Source organism: Brachionichthys hirsutus, chromosome 15 (assembly GCF_040956055.1).
Source record: "Brachionichthys hirsutus isolate HB-005 chromosome 15, CSIRO-AGI_Bhir_v1, whole genome shotgun sequence".
Classification (NCBI taxonomy): domain Eukaryota; kingdom Metazoa; phylum Chordata; class Actinopteri; order Lophiiformes; family Brachionichthyidae; genus Brachionichthys; species Brachionichthys hirsutus.
In genome coordinates, this window is record NC_090911.1 from 2,329,918 (window position 1) to 2,351,587 (window position 21,670).

A 21,670-nucleotide genomic window follows, 5' to 3' on the forward strand; every position below is an offset into this window, starting at 1 on the left:
AACCGACTGCAAAGACGAAGCTACGCTCAGCTACCTGCCAAGCAGACAACACCTTAATACTGGTAGTGAATCTTCTAGGTGCACAGATCATTTAAAGGGCCAGAACTGGTTATTAGTAACCACGGAGACGGATAACTAATCTTTGGAACGTTTGCACTAAAACTTTATATCTTATTGTAACATTTGAGAATACACAGCGATGAAGTAGATTTACCTAACTGCAGTACTTTGGTATAGTTTTGTAGCACTACTATCTATCCTCTGCTCTTTTTTTTTTTTTTACTGCTTTTCATCTGACAGGAAAACATGTTTTAGTTTTTGCGGACATGAAAACGAATCGATGAATGGACATTTTGTTTCTATTTTCACACGTAGAGGCCGTTTCTACGGCACATTATGTACGTTCTCACTCGTAGCTCCGCTGCCAGAGCATTACGCCGGTCGTAACGGCGACTCTTCATCGCTAAACACAGACTTTTACATTTCGGAAAACCCGTCGTAGCTCCGAGTCGTCGTTAAGTGAGGACCAGCTGTATATGATGCAAAGCGCTCTGAACAGCTGTGAAGTACAACCCCCCCCCCCCCCAACAAAACGCAGTTATCAAAGACAGTCCGTGCTCCTTCAAACCCCCAATTACTGCAAGTCTGATGAAAGCAACGCAGGAATGCTGCCGTAAAGAGCGGCTCGAGTCACGCCGCGCTCCAAAGGGCCGATGCAGGCGTCTTCTAACAGCCTTGACGTTTCCAAAAGGCAAAAAGAAGTCAAGCGGTGGTGAAACGTGAAGGAGGCTGGTTCCGAGGCGCCAGCCGTCAGGCCGGCCCGTCTCTGAAGCGACTGCCTTCAATCAGCGGTCCGTTCGAGCACCGACGGGACTGCACTGGGACCACACACAGCGCCGAGTCCGACCAGCACGAAACAAAACATCTGCTTTAGCGTCCAGAGCAGGTGTGCCTGAGCCTGAATCCAACCGGATACGGCTGGATCAGGATGGCCGTGCGCTCCGTTTCAAAAGGGTCGCTGCATTCTCGCTGGCCTCGTATCCAAACAAAGTATTAAGGAGGCAGGATGTGGCTCAAAGCCGAGATCAGATAGATGTGACTCCGACACCGGAGGACTCGGGTCCATTAGGCAGGGGCGGGAAGGACGCATTGATGAACGAAATCAGGAAGAGGAGCACTTCAAAGGGTCAGCGAAACAGCATCAGTGTAAATCACCCCAGCAAATATACCGAACCATCGTGACGCAGAATAGAATGTAATTAGTCAAAGCACTCAGAGCGCAGACCTCCACCAAGCAGCTCGTTCCCCTCCTAACTGGATCTACACCGTCCACATGGTAATCTGGATCAGCACCAACAGGTTCTAGATTGTTCTGGCTATCTTTATACACCAACCATGAAAAAAGCATTGATTTTTGAATCCGGAAATGGGGTTTTCAATGCTAATTTTTTTTATTCCTGACCTCATTCCGGATCCGATCCAGATGAAATTCGGTTGGAAGATAGAGACGACCCCCCCCCCCCCCACATGACTGTGTCAAATTCCATAAACATCGGTCAATAATCAACCAAGATATTGAGGAAGAAATTTTGAAGCGCCGTTGACTGCAATGTTCACGAAGATTTCAAAGTGATCCAGAATCCAGGATCTCTTCTGGATCGTCGTCACAATTTACTCGTCTGTTCCGGGTAGCATTCCCAACGTTTCCTGAAAATCATATCAAGATCCGTCTGTAACTTTTTGAGTTATCTTGCTAAAAGAAAGACAAAACAACGCTGCCGTTTACATAATCCCCATCTTTGCAGAGGTAACGACAACTTAAAAACACATTTATGTATGTGTACTAGTAGTAGTAGTGGTACTGAAAACAGTCCAGACACTGTCAGCAAAGCTAAGCAGAATACACGTTTACACTGGAACTGAAATAATTAGCTGATTAATCAATAATCTGTCTGTTCAAATGAGACAGGAACAACCGATTTGTATTCTACTTTTATAATTAATTGTTGATTCTTCTGGATTATTTACTTATTTGTCAGTAAACTAAATCAAAAGTCGCCGTGCGGACGAAGAGATAAATGCTGTAAATGACAATAAAAAAAACATTTATATTCCTAGAACCAGAACAATCAATAATCAGCCTCATGCCAATGATGCTCCTCCTTCAGCCCGTTTTTAAAGAGGGTTTCTAATTTATTCCCATTTTATGAAGTTTTATGAACATTTAAGAAGTAAAAACTTCACTGATAGTATTTGTATTCATTTGTATTCCCCTTTACCCCCCCCCCACCACACACACACACAGGCTCAGGGCCTAGAAGCCCCATCGCACCGGGGCAGTTTGATTTAGGGCAAACCCGTCTGGATGCGGTAGGAGGGACCGGCGGGGGGGGGTCGTTAACGGCGGTCTTACCGAGAGGAACCGGCGTGGCCCGGCTGTGAGGAAAGGAGGGTGTCGTGGGAGGACAATGGGGGAGACTCCCAGGCCCCACGGATCGAACCCAGGAGTCGCTCCCTCGTCTCCTCTCCTCGTCTCCTCGCCGCGCACTCAGATTCCCGTGCGCGTTTCACCGAGGACTAAACGCAACAACCTCCGGCCTGCAATCAACCCGGACGCGCGGTTCCCCCCCCCACGGACCACGCGCATCACCCCCGTCCCGCAGAAACACCCAGAAAGCAACGCTCGTCCTCCCACGGAGCTGCGTGGCCGCCGCGGGAACAACAAAGGGCCGACGCGGGGCCGACGCGGGACCGGAACCTCCCCGCGGTTTCAAAGAAAAGGAAGAAAGAGAAAAGGCGACCATCGCGTCCTTCCGACTGTTGTCGGGCGAACGCGGAGATCTCCGGCGCAACCACCGCGCCCGCCCGTCCGTGCGTGCGTTCCCGCCGCGCCACGCACGTCACCGCAGGCTGCGGGTTAACAAATGGTCCGCAGAGAAATGCTACTTACCGGGACTTAATCCGGGCTGCCCATCCAGGTATTCTCTCGCTTCCCACTTTCTTTCCACTCAGCCGTGGAATCCTTGGCCCCGCCTCCGCCGCGCTTTGGCCCCTCCCCATTACCCCCGGTCGGGCCCGTGAAACGGTGCGGCGTTCACCCGCAGCGTCTTTATCACCGTGAGAGCGAGCACGCACCGGAAGGAGCGCCCCCCCCCCCCCCCCCGGGAGAGTCACAGACAGCTCCGTCCCGTAACGGCCCATAAAACGAACGCACCCTTTACGCAAAACATTCTAGAACAGCCGCCGTCATCTCCAAACGTTCTGATACTAATTAAAGTAATACTACTATAGTAGTAGTGTTACTCCGTTACTATAGTAGTAGTATTATTTAATTAGTATTGCTTCTACTACTATAGTAGTGAACTGTCGAACACAAACCTGACGTTTCTTCTGATTTCAGAATTTTGAATTCAAAATTTTTATTTTCTATTTAACCCTCTTCTGTGACGCTTTTAAACATCTTTGTGGGTTGAGAAAGTGACTTTATTTTCATAACAACTCTGTTACATGACCAGAGCAGATTGGGGACCCCCCCCCCCCTTTATCACAGCTGTACCACGACTGAATGAGGTCCATTCCCACCCAACAGTCTCCTTCAGGTCTACCCCCCCCCCCCCCCCCCCCCCCGGGGATGAATCCGAGGTCAAACCTCACCTCATCAATGATCTGTTGAAAATGAAAGACGAACTGGAAAAGAAGCCGCGTTTATTTCTTCATCAAGGCATTTACACTCGGCCGCTGATTCCAGCCATTAAAACGAACCCCCGTCAGCAAAAACACAACTAAAACCGCCTCGTGTGTCGTCTCACTCTTCAGGTGTCAATAGAAGTGATCAATAGTGCACAGCCAGAGTCTGGCTGACGTACATGAAGCGTTTGTCTCGACTCCCCAGGAAAGACTTCGGCGTCTCCTCCACACAAACACCACGATATGTGAAATCAACGTGGGCCTGAAGTACAAATACATACATATATGCAGTTGTACATGTACTGGGACTGAGTAGAACTAACGGCAGCATCCCAGGACCCGCGACTCGACATTCTTCTCCACACAAAAGCACGAATTTAAACGTCAGCGTTTGTTCATTCGCTCAGAAAGTGGTTTATAATCAGAACTAATCGATAAGTTACCTACAAGGACAGGAAAGACGCAGTATTGCACATACCATCAGACAAAGCGCAAACATTCTTCACAGACACTGAATCTCTCTCTCACACACACACACACACACACGATCGTGTTTAGTGTCTATCCCCTGACACGGAAAACAAAACATTCTTTTTACATTAAAAAATGGCTGAAATAAAACAAATATCAACATCTTTTCCACGGGCCGGGTCGGCTGGTGCCGGACCAGAGTCTCTCGTGACCCCTGTGAGTCCAGATCCACCGGGCCTGGGACGGCCCTCGTGTAGCGCCTCACCTGAGTGAGTCCATTTACATGGAGGCGTCGTCTGTAAGAAAAACAAAACCCTTCTGCCGCTGTCCGGGTGTAGAAAGGAAAGAAAACTGCCTGTCCGGATCGGTTGGGATAGAAGTAGTAGTTGTAGTAGTATTAGCAGTAGTGGTGGTGGTGGTGGTGGTCGGCTTGCGTCCTCTCCGTCTGGATCAGTAGGTGGCGTTGGTCGGCTCCCTACCTGAGCTGAACAGCATGTCGGCCTTTGAGCTGATGATGTATATCAGAGCCAGGGAGGTCAGCAGCACGGCGACCCCGACCCCCAGAGTCAGCATCTGGAGGAATCAGAGGGGGGGGGGGGGGGGGGGTCTTAATGTCCGTCTATTAGAGAACAGCAGCTAGTAGGAGCGTTTTTTTATTTAACAGGAACAATGCACATCAACATTTCTGTAAATGTGCAAAGCATGTAAAAAGATTTACTGGGGGGGGGGGGGGGGGGGTTATCAATGCTTTCAATTGAGAATCGGTTCTGGAAGTAATTTGGATCTGAGCGTCATGACAACAGAGAGGGATTATTACCACCTCCAAGGAGGTTCCGTCTTCCCCACCTTTTAGCAAGATGGAGTAAAACGTTCCGGATGGATCTTGATTAAATTTTCAGACAATGTTGGGAATGTTACCAGGAAGATTATTTAGTTTTGGTGATAATCCAGAAGAGATCCTGGATTCTTGATCAATTTGAAATTTTCGTCAACATTGCGATCAATGGAGCTTCAAAATGTGTTCCTCAATATCTCGGTTGATTATTGACCGACGTTTATGGTATTTACGGATTCAAGAATCAGTTAAAAATACACATCAACTCCGATTCACTTTTACTTCTCATGGTTGGTGTATAAAGATACCAAGAACAATCTAGAACCTTTTGATGATGACCTAGTTAAAGTGGGAAGACTTTTATGGTTGGGAAGTTCACCCGGTTTGTTGCTGAGATCGACTCCACGTCCAGGAATAACAAGGTTTGTTAGAGGAGAAGATAATAGAACGATGGATCTTAACAAATCGGACATGGACTGTGACGAGTTGGGGGGTTTGTACCTCCAGGTCATGACTGGCCACCAGGAATATACGTCCTTTAATGTCCTTCCACCTGGACTCTGTCCACGTGGAGTAATCTTTGGAGGTGTACTCCTGCAGGTCGAAGGCTGGGGACAGCGCTTTAGAGAGACGGACTGTGGAGCGGACGCAGAAACCCTCCCGCTGTGTACTGTTGGGAGGCGCCGCTCCTTGGACCCACATGTAGTTGTATATCTGAGGAACATGAACCAGGCTCATGCCGATGTTGCAGTTTAAGGTGGGGGCCACAGATGAGTGCTTTTCATAAGTCTTGTGTAATTGACCCATTGAACGCTCACGTGTTTGCTCTCTTTGTCCTCCTCGTCTTCCCTCTGGCTCTGGCAGTTCTCCTGGGTGATGTTGACGGTGCTTCCGGTCAGGTTGGCCAGCAGATACTGGACCAGAAGCGTCGGTTCGCTGGACTGCTGAGACACGCCGATGTAGAAGTTCGTGGGCCTGTTAGCTGACAGACAGACGACAGCACAAACAGTTAAAGGTCATCTCGGGTCACACACACACACACACACACACACGCAGCTCTCTGATCAGGAATGAATGAATGAAATTAGAATGAAATGAAGCTTTCATTTTACCGAGGTGGCTTGCGAGGTCTGAGGGGACTAGCTGCTGGAACCAGGAGTTATTTGACCGAACAAGGAATCCGTAGAGCATTTTGGTCACCTGAGTGAATGAAAACATAGTCAAGATCAAAACAACAAAAAAACACATCCAGCATCACAGACGGCCTCCCAGTGGTAAAAAGACCATCTTTAACTTTGTGCTCGCCGTTGCTATTGGTCCGGAGTCTCTTGGAAGGATCCCCATTTGAAGACTCTCAATATTCCTTTTTGCTTGTGAGCTAATCGTTTAAGTTCTGATCGCCAACGGGCGAAACCAATGCTGAGATGCACAATTTCAATTAAATGAAGCAAATGTAAAAAAATGACATTACAAAAAAAGGTGGAGCAGGGAGGCCAAAAATATTGTTAGCCTCATAGCATAATTGTCCATTATCAACAGGCATTGCCCAAGACTTAGGCAATTATGCTATTAGGCTAACAATATACAGAAATAGTGAGCAGGTACATGAGGTTAACCCTTCATTGACACTTACTGTTTGAGTGTCTGCGTTAATGCTGTTCAGCTGCGTCTCTGCTCCTCCTGCCTGGATGTACAGAGCCCGAGCCACCATGGTGGCCACCTCAGTCAGAGCCTGAAAAACAACTTCATCATGTGCTGCATGACATTCAAATGAAACGTCACGCATGCTGAAACATGATCTGTCCAACAACAATCAATGACGTCAAGGAAAACTGTCTCAAAGCAAGTCTAAAACGGCGAATGTTGGATTGGGTAACAATCGTTACTTTTGCAGTCTCGGTAGTAAACTCCATCTGCTCCTCTGGCGTCATGTTGGGAGGGTAGGACACGTTCAGGTATTCTGCGTTGTCATACATACTCTCATAGAACCTGTGACGGAACAGAAAAGTCAAGTTTCAAACAAACAAAAAAAAAATGAAATCACAGTTGAGAAACCCTGATACGGGAGTTTAGTGCAGCGGTGGGATGCACCAGGGACCAGCTCTGAGCCCCTTTTTGTTTGCATAGTGATGGATAGACTAACACATGAGGTGAGACAGGAAGCTCCTTGGATTATAACGTTTGCAGATGTGATCTGCAGTGAGAGCAGGGAGCAGGTCGAGGAGAATCTAGAGAACTGGAGGTCTGCTCTAGAAAAGAGAGGAATGAAGGTGAGCAGGAGTAAAACAGAGTACATGTGTGTAAATTAGAAGGTCCCAGGGGGGACAGTGAAGGTTAAACATTTTGGAGACAAGGTCAGAGAGGACAGACTTTGATGGGTTGGACATGTCCAGAGGAGAGACGGGGACTATATCGGTAGAAGGATGCTGAGGATGGAACTGCCAGGGAACAGGACTAGAGGTCGACCCAGGAGAAGATGCATGGACGTAGTGAGGGAGGACATGAGAGTGGCTGGTGTTGGGGAGGACGATGCAAAGGACAGGGTGAAGTGGAGAAGGTTGATTTGCTGTGGCGACCCCTCAGGGGACAAGCAGAAAGTACAGTAGTAGTAGTTGAGAAACCCTGAATCACCTGTTGGTGAACACGGACTGATGATCCTCAAGAACCACGCCAGGGATCGGCCGAGCTCGCAAGAAACGCTGGAAAGATGAGGGCGGGAGTGGCTGAGAGAAACCAGGCTCCTCCACCGAGACGCTCAAATCCTCTGCAGCCAGCTGCAAGTTTTCAATCAGCTTCCTCACCTGAAACACACAACGGGAGGGTTAAAATGCATTACACACACACACACACACACACACACACAGAGAGAGGGCGAAATGAGAGATCCATTATTATTGCTGTTCTGCTTCTACTCTTCTCTTAAAAAGCATTTCAATTAAAGTGGGTTTTGAGTTAAATATCATAAATTGTATTTCCGCAGATCTAAAAATGGTTTATTTAGTTTTAGTGAGTATTCAAGCACATTAAAAGGCATCAAAAACAACATCTTTGTCATCTGAACTAAATGCAGTGGAGAAATAACCTAACAAGGTCTCTTGAATTCAAACATTCAAAGCACTTCAATTCCACTTTAATGAAGGAGATGTTTCTATCTGGTGAATACAGCCACTGGCCTTCGACAGTACGATGTTCATGTACTTGTCCTCTAGTTGTAGTAAACATGTGTCATTTATACGCATGTTCCTACGTCCCCTTTGCTGCTATATGGATCCAGAAAATTACCACGTGGCCCGACCACATCCAAAGCGGCGCAGAAAATCAGCCTGATGCCCCCGTGGAGTGGGGCTGTTAGTTTAACGACCCCCCCCCCCCCCCTTCGGTGCACAGACCTCCTCATTGACGCTGCTGTTCTTCCGAGACACGGGGTCGGAGTGAAGCCACAGCTTGGAGGCGGAACCAAGTCCCACCTGTGGCGAGCAGATTCAACAGCAACATTTTATTAAACATAATAAATCTCGCTGGTATTTGTGCTGAAATTCAAGGATATCATTTTGACTTCAATAGAAAACGTTCCTTTGTTACAAAAACAAAAAAGAAGCGGGAAAACCTCAAAGTGTTCCCCTGGAATTGAGCAGTGCCGAACACATCCTGAATGAGTCGCCGTGCTCACCTGTCCAATCTCCAGCACTGAGTGGACGTTGTCCAGGTCCACAGCAAACTGACTGTTGTTCATGTCGTACACCATCCTCGAGCTGCCGATGTAGTCAAACGTCTCCTTGAGTCACAAAGTCAGAGAGAAGCATGACTAGCGCTGGCGACCGCAGCGACCGGCCGGCGCAGCAGCGCGGATGCTACTGACCCCCTGGAAGAAGGTGTAGAGGATGGTGCGGTTGGGCGGGGCCTCCTGGGTTGCGTTTCGCAGTGCGTGGGCGGCTGCCAGTAGAGTGATGAACCCAGAGACGCCGCTCTCTGCTCCTGGAGCAATGTCAAAGAAGAAAGACCGGCTGTCCAACTGAAGGGGGGGGGGGGGCAGAGAGAGAGAGAGAGACCTAAATGTCAAATAACATCGCATCGACAGCTGGAAAGGAAGATGTGACTCTACTCTAGCATATCTCGATATGTTTGTAAATGTATTTATTTTTAACTCAATTTATGCCTTCGATTTATGCCTTCTCTTTGTATTCAGTGTGGCCAGCTGCCTGTACAGCTTTAGAGTTCCTCTCATTCATCAGTTTTCATTCAGATAACATTCTCGACCGCCGGAAGCAGCGCGGCAGAAAAAGCTGTGACATCACAAAGCTGCGACTGTGACATCACAAAGCTGCGGCTGTGACATCACAAAGCTCAGAGCGATCACTGCAGGATCTGGTTGAAAAGCGGCCTGACAACAAACAAACGTTACGCAGTGAACTCGGAACAAAGGCCGATTTGGATCGCTTTCGCTCTCCTGCGCCTCACCCTGGCTGCTGCTACGACTACACGCTCCCCCAGCTTGTGGCCCTTGGCCGTGTTGTTGAGCGGCTTGGTGGAGGCCCAAACATTGTAGTCCCCCAGTGGGTCACAAACAACCTCTAAAGGGAGACACACAAAAAGACCAAAGGCCATAAATTTGAAGTTCGACTTCTGTCCTTTTATTAAAAACAGACTTTCTATCCCGTCTTTACAAAACACGGGATAGAAACGTAAAACGCGAGGCTTTGCTCGTGTTGTACTTGTACCTGGGTTGAGGCTGAAGTTGATGCTGTTTCTCCTCATGCAGGTGGCCGTGTCGGTGACGGCGGACATGTGGGAGTACAGCTGCATGGCGCAGAGCGGGTACTGAGGCGCGCTGCCGTTCACGCCGCGGTTATGGTCCAAGTAGCACTGCAAACCGACAAACGCATGCGAGCGTTCAAACTCGTGTGGGCTTGAACACCAAAGCATTTTAATTCACCGTAGAACAGGTTAGAACTTGTACAGCCGGGTCTGGTGCTCTGGGACATGATGGCAGATGTGGGTACAGAAATATTCTACCCACACATCTGGGACAAAATACATCACTTTGAAGCTCGGAGGATCAAACCAGAAACGGTTGCACGATATCAGAAGTGTGTGAAATGATCCGTGTTTGTGTCGCACACAATGCTGCGTCTACTAAACGCCAGGAAAACGATCCGAAGTGCTGATAAACAGCGACATGGTGCTATTCCTCATCTCGACCACGACTGGGACAAACTCAGATCAGATCACATCACACGTGGAGTATTCTATTTTACTTATATTCCCCAGAGACAACAGGAACCAATGAGACAACCGCTGTGGTGCGGCTGCAAAGTTCAATCTAGCAAACGTATCCGTAGAAACAGCAGCTGCCCATCCAGGTATAGGTCGGACCGGATGTGATCGCGCGAGACCTCCCGTGTGATTTTTGGATAGGATATATGACGGCTTTCTGCAACTAATATAATATTAGACATCACCATCGCATAATTCGCCCTTTTCGATTACTTTTATTAATCGACGGATTGGATTATCGCTCAGCGTGGAGGACCTCGAGGTATTTATCGACGAGTATTATTCCAGCTGCTGCGTCATGGAGGAATCCGCGTCGGGCGATAATCCCTCCAAGAAAAGAAAGGCCGACTCGGCTACTGATACGGAAGATCTCGGCAACGGAGATGCTCCGACTAGCGTACTGGACTCCATTAATAAAAAACTGGACGTCCTCGGCGTGCTTCACGCCGACGTTAAAGACCTGAAGGCTAGCTTGGAGCTCGCGTATGGTATGATGGCTGAGCTTCAGCGCGAGAACATCGAGCTACGCTCCTCCGTTGCGACTGTGTCAGTCGAAATGGAGAAGATTAAAACAGAAAATAAGACGCTCAAAGAGACAGTCCTGGACATTCAGTCGCGCAGTATGCAAGACAATTTAATATTCTCAGGCATCTCAGAGAGCGCCGCGGACAACCCAGAGTCCTTAATTAAAAACTTTATGACGACGTCACTGAAAATTCCCCCGGAGACGGTAAGTACAATCTCCTTTCACCGCGTCCACCGCCTCGGAGCCCGTAGAGGCGATAGGCCCCGTCCTATTATCGCCAAATTTGAACACTTTAAACATAAAGTGCTGCTAAAGAGCAAAGGACGGGAGCTTAAAGGAACCTCTTTCGGGATGAATGACCAGTTCCCGAGAGAGATCAACGAGCGGCGAAAGGTACTGTATCCGATCATGAAGCAGAATAGGCAGAAGGGCAAACGAGCTACGCTGGTTGTGGATAAACTATATATCGACAACCAGCTGTACCGAGACCCTGCCACCACCCCCTGGCTATTCTGAGTCAGAAACACCTGTAATTATTCCATTCAGCTAAGAATTAGAGGCATTTTCATGTGGATGAGGATTATGCTTTAACATAATGCTCGTCAATATGTGTAGGTGTAGCTATGTTTTGGTGTATATGTAGATGGTTATGTATGTATGTATATGTATTTATATATGTGTATGTCCGTATATATATATATATGTGAAATAGAGAAACAAATGATCCAAAACTCACTGGGCTATTAGGAATTAATGTATTCCTCTTGTCCCAACCCTCCCCTCAGATCCACTCCCCCCCCTCACGTCTCCCCCTCCCTTTTACTCACCCCTCCCCTCTTCCCACACACACACCCTCTATGTCTATCACTTGTTTGTTATACTTGTTTATGTATCAGTGTTCTTGATTCTACTGTGCACGCATTTAAGACTCTTTATATCCCTCTCAGCTATCCAACCATCCAACACCTTGACTTTAACTTATCACATGCAGAGAATAGTAAGCAGCTTACAGAGATACACACATTTAGACCTGACTGCTCACCATCGGTATGTCTAAGTTAATTTTGGTATCTTGGAATGTGTGTGGCGCTCGCTCTCAGGCAAAAAGAATCAACATCTTAGACCATCTCTCAAAATTAAAAGCAGACATTTGTCTCCTACAAGAAACCCATTTACAAAAATCAGAAGAGAAATTACTCACAGACACAAATTTTAGTCAAGTTTTTTCTGCCTGCTATAACAGCAGACAAAGAGGAGTCTCTATATTAATACACAAGAGACTACTCTTCACGTTAAACAACACTGTAACGGATCCAGAGGGCCGATACATTATTATTCAGGCAACCGTATTCAATAAATTATACACAATTGTGAATCTGTACGCTCCTAATAGTGATGATTCGGCCTTCTTCCACACATTGTTCTCCCAGCTACTCGAGCTAACAGCAGAATCAACTATCATCATCGGCGGAGACTTCAACACAGTTCTAAATCCATCAGTAGATCGCTCCAGTACTACAGTACACATGAGGCGTTCACAATCAGCCAAAGTACTACTGGAATATATGGATGATTTTGGCCTTGGCGACGGCTGGAGATTAAAAAATCCAATGAAGAGGGAATACACGTTCTTTTCTTCTGTGCACCGTTCATTCTCAAGAATTGATTATTTTCTCACAAATAATTCTGTGATTGAGAATATTTCTACTAAAATTAATCCAATAATTATCAGCGATCATGCTCCGGTCACGCTTACCTTACAAATCGCAGCGACCTTTAAACCCCCGTCAACGTGGCGCTTTAACACCTCTTTGCTTAAAGATGCAGAATTTGATAGGGTCATAAGAAGAGAGTGGGCAGACTATCTGGAAATGAATGACTCTCCAAACTCATCTCCGTCTTTACTCTGGGAAGCAGGGAAAGCTGTAATCAGAGGTAAAATTATATCATATGCCTCTTACAAAAAAAAACAGGAACAGAAAATGGAAAAGGAATTAGAGGAGAAAATTAAACTATTAACCGATGCTTACGCAGCGAACTCAAGCAATCAAATGTGGACTGAACTACAAAACACAAAACTAAAACTAGATGATATATTATCAAAGAAAACAGAGTTCATATTACAACAATTGAGATACAACGACTTTGAATATAATAACAAATCAGGCAAGTTTCTGGCGAATCAACTCCAACGTAACAGAGAAAGATCTCTCATAACAGCAATTAAAGGGTTAAATGGTGAGTGCACGCAATCACCAGAAGAAATCAATCAGATATTTTACACGTTTTACCACAACTTGTATTCAGCAGCTAATAAACCCAACCCGGAGGATATTGAGGCATTTCTCAGTAATCTGAATATGCCTCAACTATCAACAGAGTATAAGAACATTCTGGAAGTTCCGCTGTCTATAAATGAACTCCACAGCGCCCTAGATAGTATGCCTAACGGCAAAGCACCAGGCCCGGACGGCTTCCCGGCTGAATTTATGAAGCATTTCTGGACCATGTTAGCGCCGTTATTCTTCAGATCAGTGACAGAAATGAAAAACAATGGTCATATACGACCCCACATGAATACAGCAGCAATTAAACTTCTACTGAAGCCGGACAAAGACCCTACCCTCCCTTCAAGCTACCGACCTCTATCATTAATCAACGCCGACATCAAAATTATAGCAAAGGCACTTGCATCCAGGCTGGAGACAGTGATCCCGTCTGTAATTCACAGCGACCAAACAGGATTCATTAAAGGTCGACATTCCACCAACAATATTAGAAGACTGCTAAATCTGATCAGTATGTCGCAGCGACTTGGAAAAAAGGCAGTGGTTGTATCGCTGGATGCAGAAAAAGCCTTTGATAAAGTTAGCTGGTCCTTCCTCTTTGCCGTCCTACACAAGCTTGGGTTTGGAGAGTCATTTATTCACTGGGTGTCAGTATTATATAACTCTCCCAAAGCGACCGTAACCACCAACGGGATTACCTCACAGAGCTTCACCTTGCAGAGAGGTACCAGGCAGGGCTGCCCACTCTCTCCTTTATTATTTGCAATATTTATTGAACCCCTAGCAGCAGCAGTGCGGCAAAATAACGGGATTAAGGGAATCAACACTGCGGTGTCAGAACACAAAATCAATTTATATGCTGATGACATCCTGCTTTATTTACAAGAACCCTCGGATTCGCTGCAGGAAGTATTCAAGTTGATAGCTAAATTTTCACAACTTTCAGACTATTCCATCAATTGGACAAAATCAACATTACTTCCCATTACAGAAAAGTCATGGAACCCTGCAGACCAGGACCCAAACTACTCCTTTCCTACGGGCAATTTAAAGTACCTGGGCATTAATATTTCACCTAAACTGTCTGAGTTAACCCGATTAAACTTCACCCCACTTCTGGATAAAATCAGCAGTGATCTGAAGCGTTGGAATAACCTCCCGATATCCCTTTTGGGAAGAATAGCCACCATCAAAATGAAAATTTTACCACAAATAAATTATTTATTTTCAATGATTCCATTTAAACCAACTTCCAACTGCCTCCAGTCGTTGGATTCAGCCATCACCAAATTCTACTGGAAAAATAAAAAAGCAAGAATTAGTCTATCTACCCTTCAGAGGAGTAAATCTAAAGGAGGCCTGGAAGCCCCAAATTTTATGAATTATTACTTGGCTAACCAGCTACAATATCTTGTACTATGGATGCACCCGAATAGAGACTCTAATTACTGGTTAGAATTGGAACAGAAGGACTGCAAGGATATTAGACTCGCAGATCTCCCCTTTATCACAACAACCATTAAACGGCATAACTGTTTTAAAAACCCGATGATTTCTTCCACCTTGTCCGCCTGGTGGAAAGCGTTAGAAGTTACAAATTCTAAACTGGAACCCTGCATGTTCTCTCCAATCTGGAATAACCCTGACTTTCAGGCTAGTAATCAACCTTTCCATGTAGGTATGTGGGAACAGAAGGGAATCTCTCAACTCCATCATCTCTTTCATGACAATACGTTTATGTCATCTACAAAATTGTTCCAAAAATATGAACTCGGAAGCGGAAATTTCCTTTACTATCTTCAGGTAATGAATACAATTAAGAAAAGAATTCCAACGCTCCGGGGCCCGCCTCAGCCACCTGTATTTGTTATGGAAGTCACAAAGATTTCCCCGACAGTTAAAAAGACCCTTTCTAAGATTTATAAACTCCTCTCAAGCACAGATACGTTACTTCTTCCCATCTCAAAATGGGAGACGGATCTGTCACTAACCCTAGATCATGACTTTTGGACACAAATCTGTGAAAATGTATTTAAAATGACAAAACACAGAAATCTTCAACTCATCCAGTATAAGATCCTTCATAGAACACACATTACTCAATATATGATGAAGAAAATGGGCTTCTCTGAATCTGACATCTGTTCTCAATGCTCCCAAAATACTGCTGACACTTATTTCCATGCCCTATGGTTGTGCTCACCCGTCCAGGATTTCTGGGTCGCAGTATCACATAGACTGTCGTCCATCTTAGATTGTACGTTCCCTTTATCTCCGATCTCTTGTCTACTCGGTGACTTGGCAGAAATCGTTATTTCTAAGAAATATACGCACCCCACACTCGCAGCCCTCGCCATCGCCAAGAAAACAATCCTCGTTAACTGGAAAAGTAAACAGTCTTTAAACATCAATCATTGGTTGAATCTCCTCATAGAACACATATCAATGGAGAAAATCTCTGCTTCTAAAAAGATAAATAAAAAACATTTTAAATATTTTACAGAAAGCTGGTCTCCTTTTATTAAATCATTAAATATAAATATTACAACCTGATTCTGCCTGCTAGCGAAAGCCACCACAACGATGTAAATGGTAATGCTGCTTGTTTCTGTTTTCTGTATCCAGGACCGAGTGGACCTCAGAAATACATCGTCGCCCAGCCATTCTAACTTTCTATGTTTCAGCTCCAGTCTCCAGCTCAATGTTCTTCACACAAGGATGGTTGATCTCCGGGACTGTTGGCATGCTGGGCTAACTCTTCAGGGGCTGTCCCCGTGGCTTGATATGTGCAACCCGGCTCCTCGGGTCTCTGCTGGGTGGCGCATGCGTCTCGGGCGGCCGCCGGTGTTCCGCTAGGCTGCCATGCGGGGGTGCTGGCCTATGCGTTCGGGATGGCACTGAGCTGGCGCAGTCTGTCACTCCTCTGCTGGTAGTAGCGGCCGGGGTCCGGCTGGTGACCTGGCGTGGCCATGGCCCCCTCACCTCCCCTCCCTCCTCCCTGACCTCTCTCCTCCACCCTCCCCGTCCCCTGCTCGCCCTCTTCTCCTTGGTCTCGTCTCCTGTCCTGCCTCCCCCTCGCCCCTCTCCCCTCTCCTTCGCCTCCCTTCCTCTCCCCTCGTGGTCTCCCCCTTCCCCTCTCTCCCCGCATCTCCTCTTCCGGCATCCTGCTTCCCGCCGGGGCCTCGCGGCTCCCTCCTTCCTGGGGGCTTGATTATGGGGGATGGGTGGGATGCGTCGGGGGCGGCGCTCGATCCAGGCCCTGTGCATGGTTGGGCCCTCTGACACATGTGGGTGGGATGGGTGAGGCTGGGGACTATGGTCGGGCTCCCTCCTCCCCCCGCCTGGTTGGCTGGGGCCTCATGTGCTGCGCCTCTTAACTCACCACCTTAGCACAACACATTTGTAAATATACACATAGGGACATGCACCTGGGGGGCCTGGTGCTGGGGGGCGTTCACCGAGCGTCCCTCTGCAATCCCCCCCCCCCCATTTTAATGCACCACATGGGGTTACGTGGGTGCTAGGCGGGGAGATAAGGGGGAGGGCGCAGGGCAGGAGTGCGCCGTTGCCCTCCTCCGCATCCCCCGTCTGGCCCCTCCTGCCCCAAATTTTAACGCACTACATACATGTGTATATAGCACCTGGGTGTCCACACATTCACGGTGTTGGGAGGGTTCCCCAGTCTGGGATCTGGGGAGCCATATAGACAGGGTATGGGGGGGGGTTCACAATCAATTTATTTATCTTTGGCCTTGGCGCGGCATGTGGGGCCTTAGCGGGCTGGGCTTGGGGTGGGACGGTGGTCCGGCCTCCTGCTCCCTACTCTCCATCCCAGGGAATAATACTCTCCTCCCAAATGGCTGTATAGGGTCGGATAGGGCTGAAGCCCCTGCACTGTCTACTCCCGTTCCCCAGACGCTGGTTCGCTGGGTTGGGGGGTTGCCCGAGCTCGGCGGTGGGTTGGGTGGTGGGGGGGGGGGTGCGGTGGGGGGGAGGGGGCGGGGGGGGCGCGGGGGGCGGGGGCGGGGGGCGGTGGTGGGGGGTGGGGGGTGGGGGGGGCTGGACTGTGGGGGGGGCTGGGGGACTGTGGGGGGTGTGTGGGATGGGTGGAGGGTGCTGGGAGGGGGGCGGGTGGTTGGGGGGGGCGTGGTGTTGGGTGCTGGTGGGGCGCCAGGCCGGCCCGCTGTGCCCCGTGCCGCTGCGCTGGCCTAGGTTTCGTCGGCTGTGTCGGTGTAAGTCGCCCCCCGGGCCCTGGACTGGTTCTTCTGCGTGTGGTTCTGGTGGGGCCATGGTGGTCGTTCTTGGGTTGCTGTAGCTGCTTGGGGTGATCTGGGGGCTTATGTTGCCATTGTTGGGTCCGGGATGGCTGCCCCGTTCTTAGGTGGAGGTTTCACGCATGCCAGATCCACCACTCCAGCACCTATTAAAACTCGTTTAGAGAGTCAACCCCGCACACAGATCTCTGAGTTAGTGGAGGTTGCTGGGTCAGTGCTTGTGGCTCTCACTATGCTCTCTCTCTTTTTCCTCAGATCTGAGAACTTGGTGATCCATACTTTCCTCTAGAGACGAATGTGAACCTGGTCTATTGGGACAACTCTTGGTGATGATTGGATGGAAGGGGTAGAATTAAGGGGCACAAATAAATCCATTGCACTTTCTTCTCAGAACACTGTGTTTTTGTCACTTTTTGTTTGTTCATGTTGTATGTTCACTGCGGTGTGCACAGCCCTCTACGGTGGTAAGCAGGTAATAAAATCAATAAAATAGGAATAGGCTAGGCTGCCAAGAGGGCAGGTGACGGTCACAATCACTATAAGAATAAAAATTGCATAGAACTCCTGCAGTGACTGACGTTATGTCCGTCACTGTGGAGCACGAATGCAGACAAGGTAAGAAAAAAAAGAAAAAAAAAAAAAAGAAGGGAAAAAAAAAAAACAAAAAAAAATAAAAATAAAAAAAATTAAAAAAAAGAAACAGCAGCTGCTGCTGCAAACCTCGAGGAGCTCCCGTCCGATTACCTGCCGTATGACCTGGGTGTCATTGTCATCTTTCAGAGAGAAGATGGGGAAATCAAAGTCTTCGTAGGACAGGCCGCTTCCCAAAGGGTTCCACACGGTCCCGTTACAACGGGCCAAGGCTGGATCATAGTCCTCCGTGTACACACCTGACAGAGATACATAAATTGGATGTGAGACACAGCCATAATAAGAACGTCACTAAAGGTGCTGTCGGAATCCATCCCCTCAATCTCTACAACTGAGCTGCAAGTATCCCAACGACTGACGCGAGAACAATTTCATATTCATTGCAGTAAGTGTGACAGTCAGGAGCTCGTTCTCGAGAAACAGCAGACATGGGCTTGTCTGGGCTGAACTGGTTCTATGAGAAGAAGTCAGGCACGACCTTCTCCATAGTGTGGGAAGAGTTTAGACGCAGCCAAATCACACACCTCAAAATATGATTATTACATGAAAACAAATCTGCATCCAATGTCAGTCCTGATGGCTCTGGTTTCAGTGTTCACACACTATATTAAAATACTTTAATGGGGGGGGGGGGGGTCCACCTAATGCCTCCAGGTTTATTATTTTCTATAGTAACGGAGGAAGAAACTAATCATTTAGCGTAAAACCAAGTTGAAATATACAAAGTTTACACAAAAACAAATCTAAATCCGTACAATAAAACCCAGAAGGGTTGGACTAATAATTACAGCCATTGTGATTTCGGTTTATATAATAGCGTTGATATGCTGTTGTTGTTTTTTAAATTGCACTGTGAACTTTTACATCACCTGGTCGTGCATGTTCCTGATAGTTTAGACAGTAAACAAGATTCCTGGTGACACGAACAACGCAAAAACACTCCACAAAATGTGAAACCTGAAGAGCCGTTCCCTCTGCTCATCGTAAAACAGAAATTCATTACTGACGCGAAGGAGCAAGTCCCGGCAGGAGAACCCGCACCCACCTGTGTTCTCGTTGGGGCAGGTTGTGTGTGGAGAGAAGCCGTCGGGTGGGTTTGAGTTTGGCGCCACAACAGCAACACCAGCCACCCTGCTGGAGCCGTTCCTCAACTTCATCATGATGGATCTGGCAGGCGGCACGGGTACAAATACAAACGGCGCAGGTACAAATACAGGTTACAGACTGGATCGAGGTACGATCCTCGTCACTTCCGTTACAATACACGTGGAAAAATTACTGTTCTGTATATTTCTATTATTGATATATTACAAGTCAAGTTATTACATTTTGCTACCAAGTCCACGTGTGACCTTCCCCTCGCTGCTTCCAGAAAAGGACCGTTTTGTCATTGAATAAAAAACAAACAATACTTAAAAAAAGAAAATTCTAATGTGTGATTATATGACAGAGCTTATGAAGAGCTCCGTGTGGCCCCGCCCTCCCGTTATGTGTACCTGTTAAAGAGCGGGAACTCCAGGATAACCAGATAAGGAGGATTGGGACCGGAGCGCAGGACCCAGTCAAGGTTTTCCTCCGACTCCAGGACATGCAGCACACCCACGTTCCCTGACAGAGTGGCTGAAATGCAAAATAGCCAATTAATTATCAGTGCCTGGCAACAAGCCTTTAGATTGTCTCTAGGAGTACGTGTGCACCAGAAAGTTAAACTGCAGCATTTTAAAGCAACACAGACAAAATTACTACTGCTGGGACGCTTGCGGTTTACGCAACATTCAGAAAACCTTTTAAAGTCAGATAGTCATCACATAAAACGGTTTATTTATTATTTGACAATTCATCTCTAACCCTCAAAGTCAGAAGACTAATTTGTTGGACAGACCTGCCAAGTGTGGCCCCGGAGAAGTTTGCAAAGCACGCATTTTACCACAGAAACCAAGTAAAAGACACGCAGAGGCCTTGAAGATACACGGCCATGTATTTAGTGTGTGCATGTGAATAGCAGATACATTGTGAACTCCCGTGACCGGCTAAGCGTTACTTTTATTTATCGCTTTACTCACACTGGCAGCCAATTTGATGTGTTGCATTGAGCAGCCGCACGCATGGAACGGTAGAATTGAGATGCACATAAATCTTCTTTTCCACAGAGTTACAGCCGACACCTGCAAGAGGGAAAAACGTTACTGCACAAGGACAACTAGGAGACATCAGGGCAAGACAAAATAAAATTAGTCACCGTTTCCACTGGAGTGGGTTGAAATTTAACATTTGTTTGGCACAAACTATCGACAGATTTACATCTCATAGTGTCAGTACAACTGTGAATATTTGACCCTAGTTTTTTTTAATGATTTGAATTCAAATAATTAGAAACTTCTTTATTTATCCAAAATGATAATATATATTATTTTACTGATCTTGTTAATACATCGATTCTACTCAGTGGTCTGTGAGCCAGTAAGCTGCTTAACATTTTAAAGTATGTTTTACTAGTGTGTATTACATGTACACTGTGAAACAACAGACACGTACACAAATATGTTTATTTTAACACATTTTTCTGAATAACGCCGGTTCATTAAAATAGATTGGCGGCCAAATGTCTTCTTTTTTTTCCTGTAATAATTGATGTCATCTTGCAGAGCAACTTCCCCACACAGGGATATGGTCAGCTGACATTCTCTCTTGTCTCAAGACACAATATCAGGAAATGATTTTCTGTTTTATACATCATAAGGCTAATTTATTGCCATTTTGATCCTGTTATAACTTTCATGCAAATGGAAAAAGAGGGAATTTCTTCAATCAAAACGCAACATTTCTAGGCGATGTTCATCTGTTTGTCCCACTGCTAAAAAGAAAAGCGCACAATATTTAATGGAATCACACGCACTGATTTGGGGCTCAAACGAAGACAACAAAACCTTTTAATGAAAGGTACCGCGGGGTTTGTAGCGTTTAATCCCCGGAGCTCGACAGCAGGGAAATCACGAGCAGTCACGCTGATAGCGAGTCGTTTCTGTCAAAAAGGTAGAGACTTGAAGTTGTAGAAAAATAATTAAAGGAAAATAGGAATAATTCTTCGTTAACAGTTACGGGAAATTGGTCATGAAAGTTGTCACTATGGACATCACTGTAATAATTTAAATAAACAACCCGGCAATGTAAAATACTGTACACCCCAAAAGGGCAGCTTTTGCTAATGCTAACTAGCCTACGTAACGTTCCTGCTAGCTCCGGGCACAAAGAAGCCCACCAAGCTAACCGCCTAAAACAGAAACACACTCTGCCGGTTAATAAATACGCGCATATACGAACTGAACAGAACTAATCTATACTTACCGACGAAAAACCAACAAAGTACCAAATTAGCAAACCACTTGTTCAAGAGTAAATCCATCTTCCTGGTTTGGAAAGCAGAAATCAGCGAGTGTTCACGGATAAAACGTCCGGGCTTCAATTTTTAGTTCCGGTCTCTTGAACCTGTGTGATCAGTCAAAATGGCAGTTCAGAGTCCCTTCTAACAATGCAAAGGCAGTAAAGATATTTAAAACCTTTTTTCAGCATAACTACAAATATCTTTAGGGAATAAATTTAATTTTCCTCCCAAGTCTTCCTCGTTATATTCAAAAGGCCAATCAAGGTGAACTTTATACCCACT

General features: G+C 46.7%; 1 protein-coding gene across 1 annotated transcript; it reads right to left on the minus strand.

Annotated features, from left to right (window-relative positions):
• Positions 1-3,696: 3,696 nt before the first annotated feature.
• On the minus strand, positions 3,697-21,409 carry ncstn (nicastrin). Its single transcript, XM_068748708.1, has 17 exons — positions 21,352-21,409; positions 20,070-20,171; positions 19,503-19,626; positions 19,052-19,173; positions 18,100-18,245; positions 9,712-9,856; positions 9,452-9,564; positions 8,853-9,005; positions 8,664-8,768; positions 8,383-8,460; positions 7,625-7,794; positions 6,880-6,982; positions 6,627-6,725; positions 6,106-6,193; positions 5,812-5,975; positions 5,495-5,707; positions 3,697-4,731 (listed from the first exon to the last, which is right to left on the minus strand). The coding sequence occupies exons 1-17, from the start codon at positions 21,407-21,409 to the stop codon at positions 4,609-4,611; spliced, it is 2,106 nt and encodes a 701-aa protein (XP_068604809.1). The 3' UTR covers positions 3,697-4,608.
• Between the last annotated feature and the right edge of the window lie 261 nt (positions 21,410-21,670).

Coding starts and splice junctions, on each gene's coding strand:
- ncstn (XM_068748708.1), bottom strand. CDS start 21,409: ATGGATTTACTCTTGAACAAGTGGTTTGCTAATTTGGTACTTTGTTGG. Junction 20,172..21,351: donor ACTTTGTTGGTTTTTCGTCG/GTAAGTATAGAT, acceptor TCCCTCTTGCAG/GTGTCGGCTGTAACTCTGTG. Junction 5,708..5,811: donor AGGACAAAGAGAGCAAACAC/GTGAGCGTTCAA, acceptor CATGTTCCTCAG/ATATACAACTACATGTGGGT.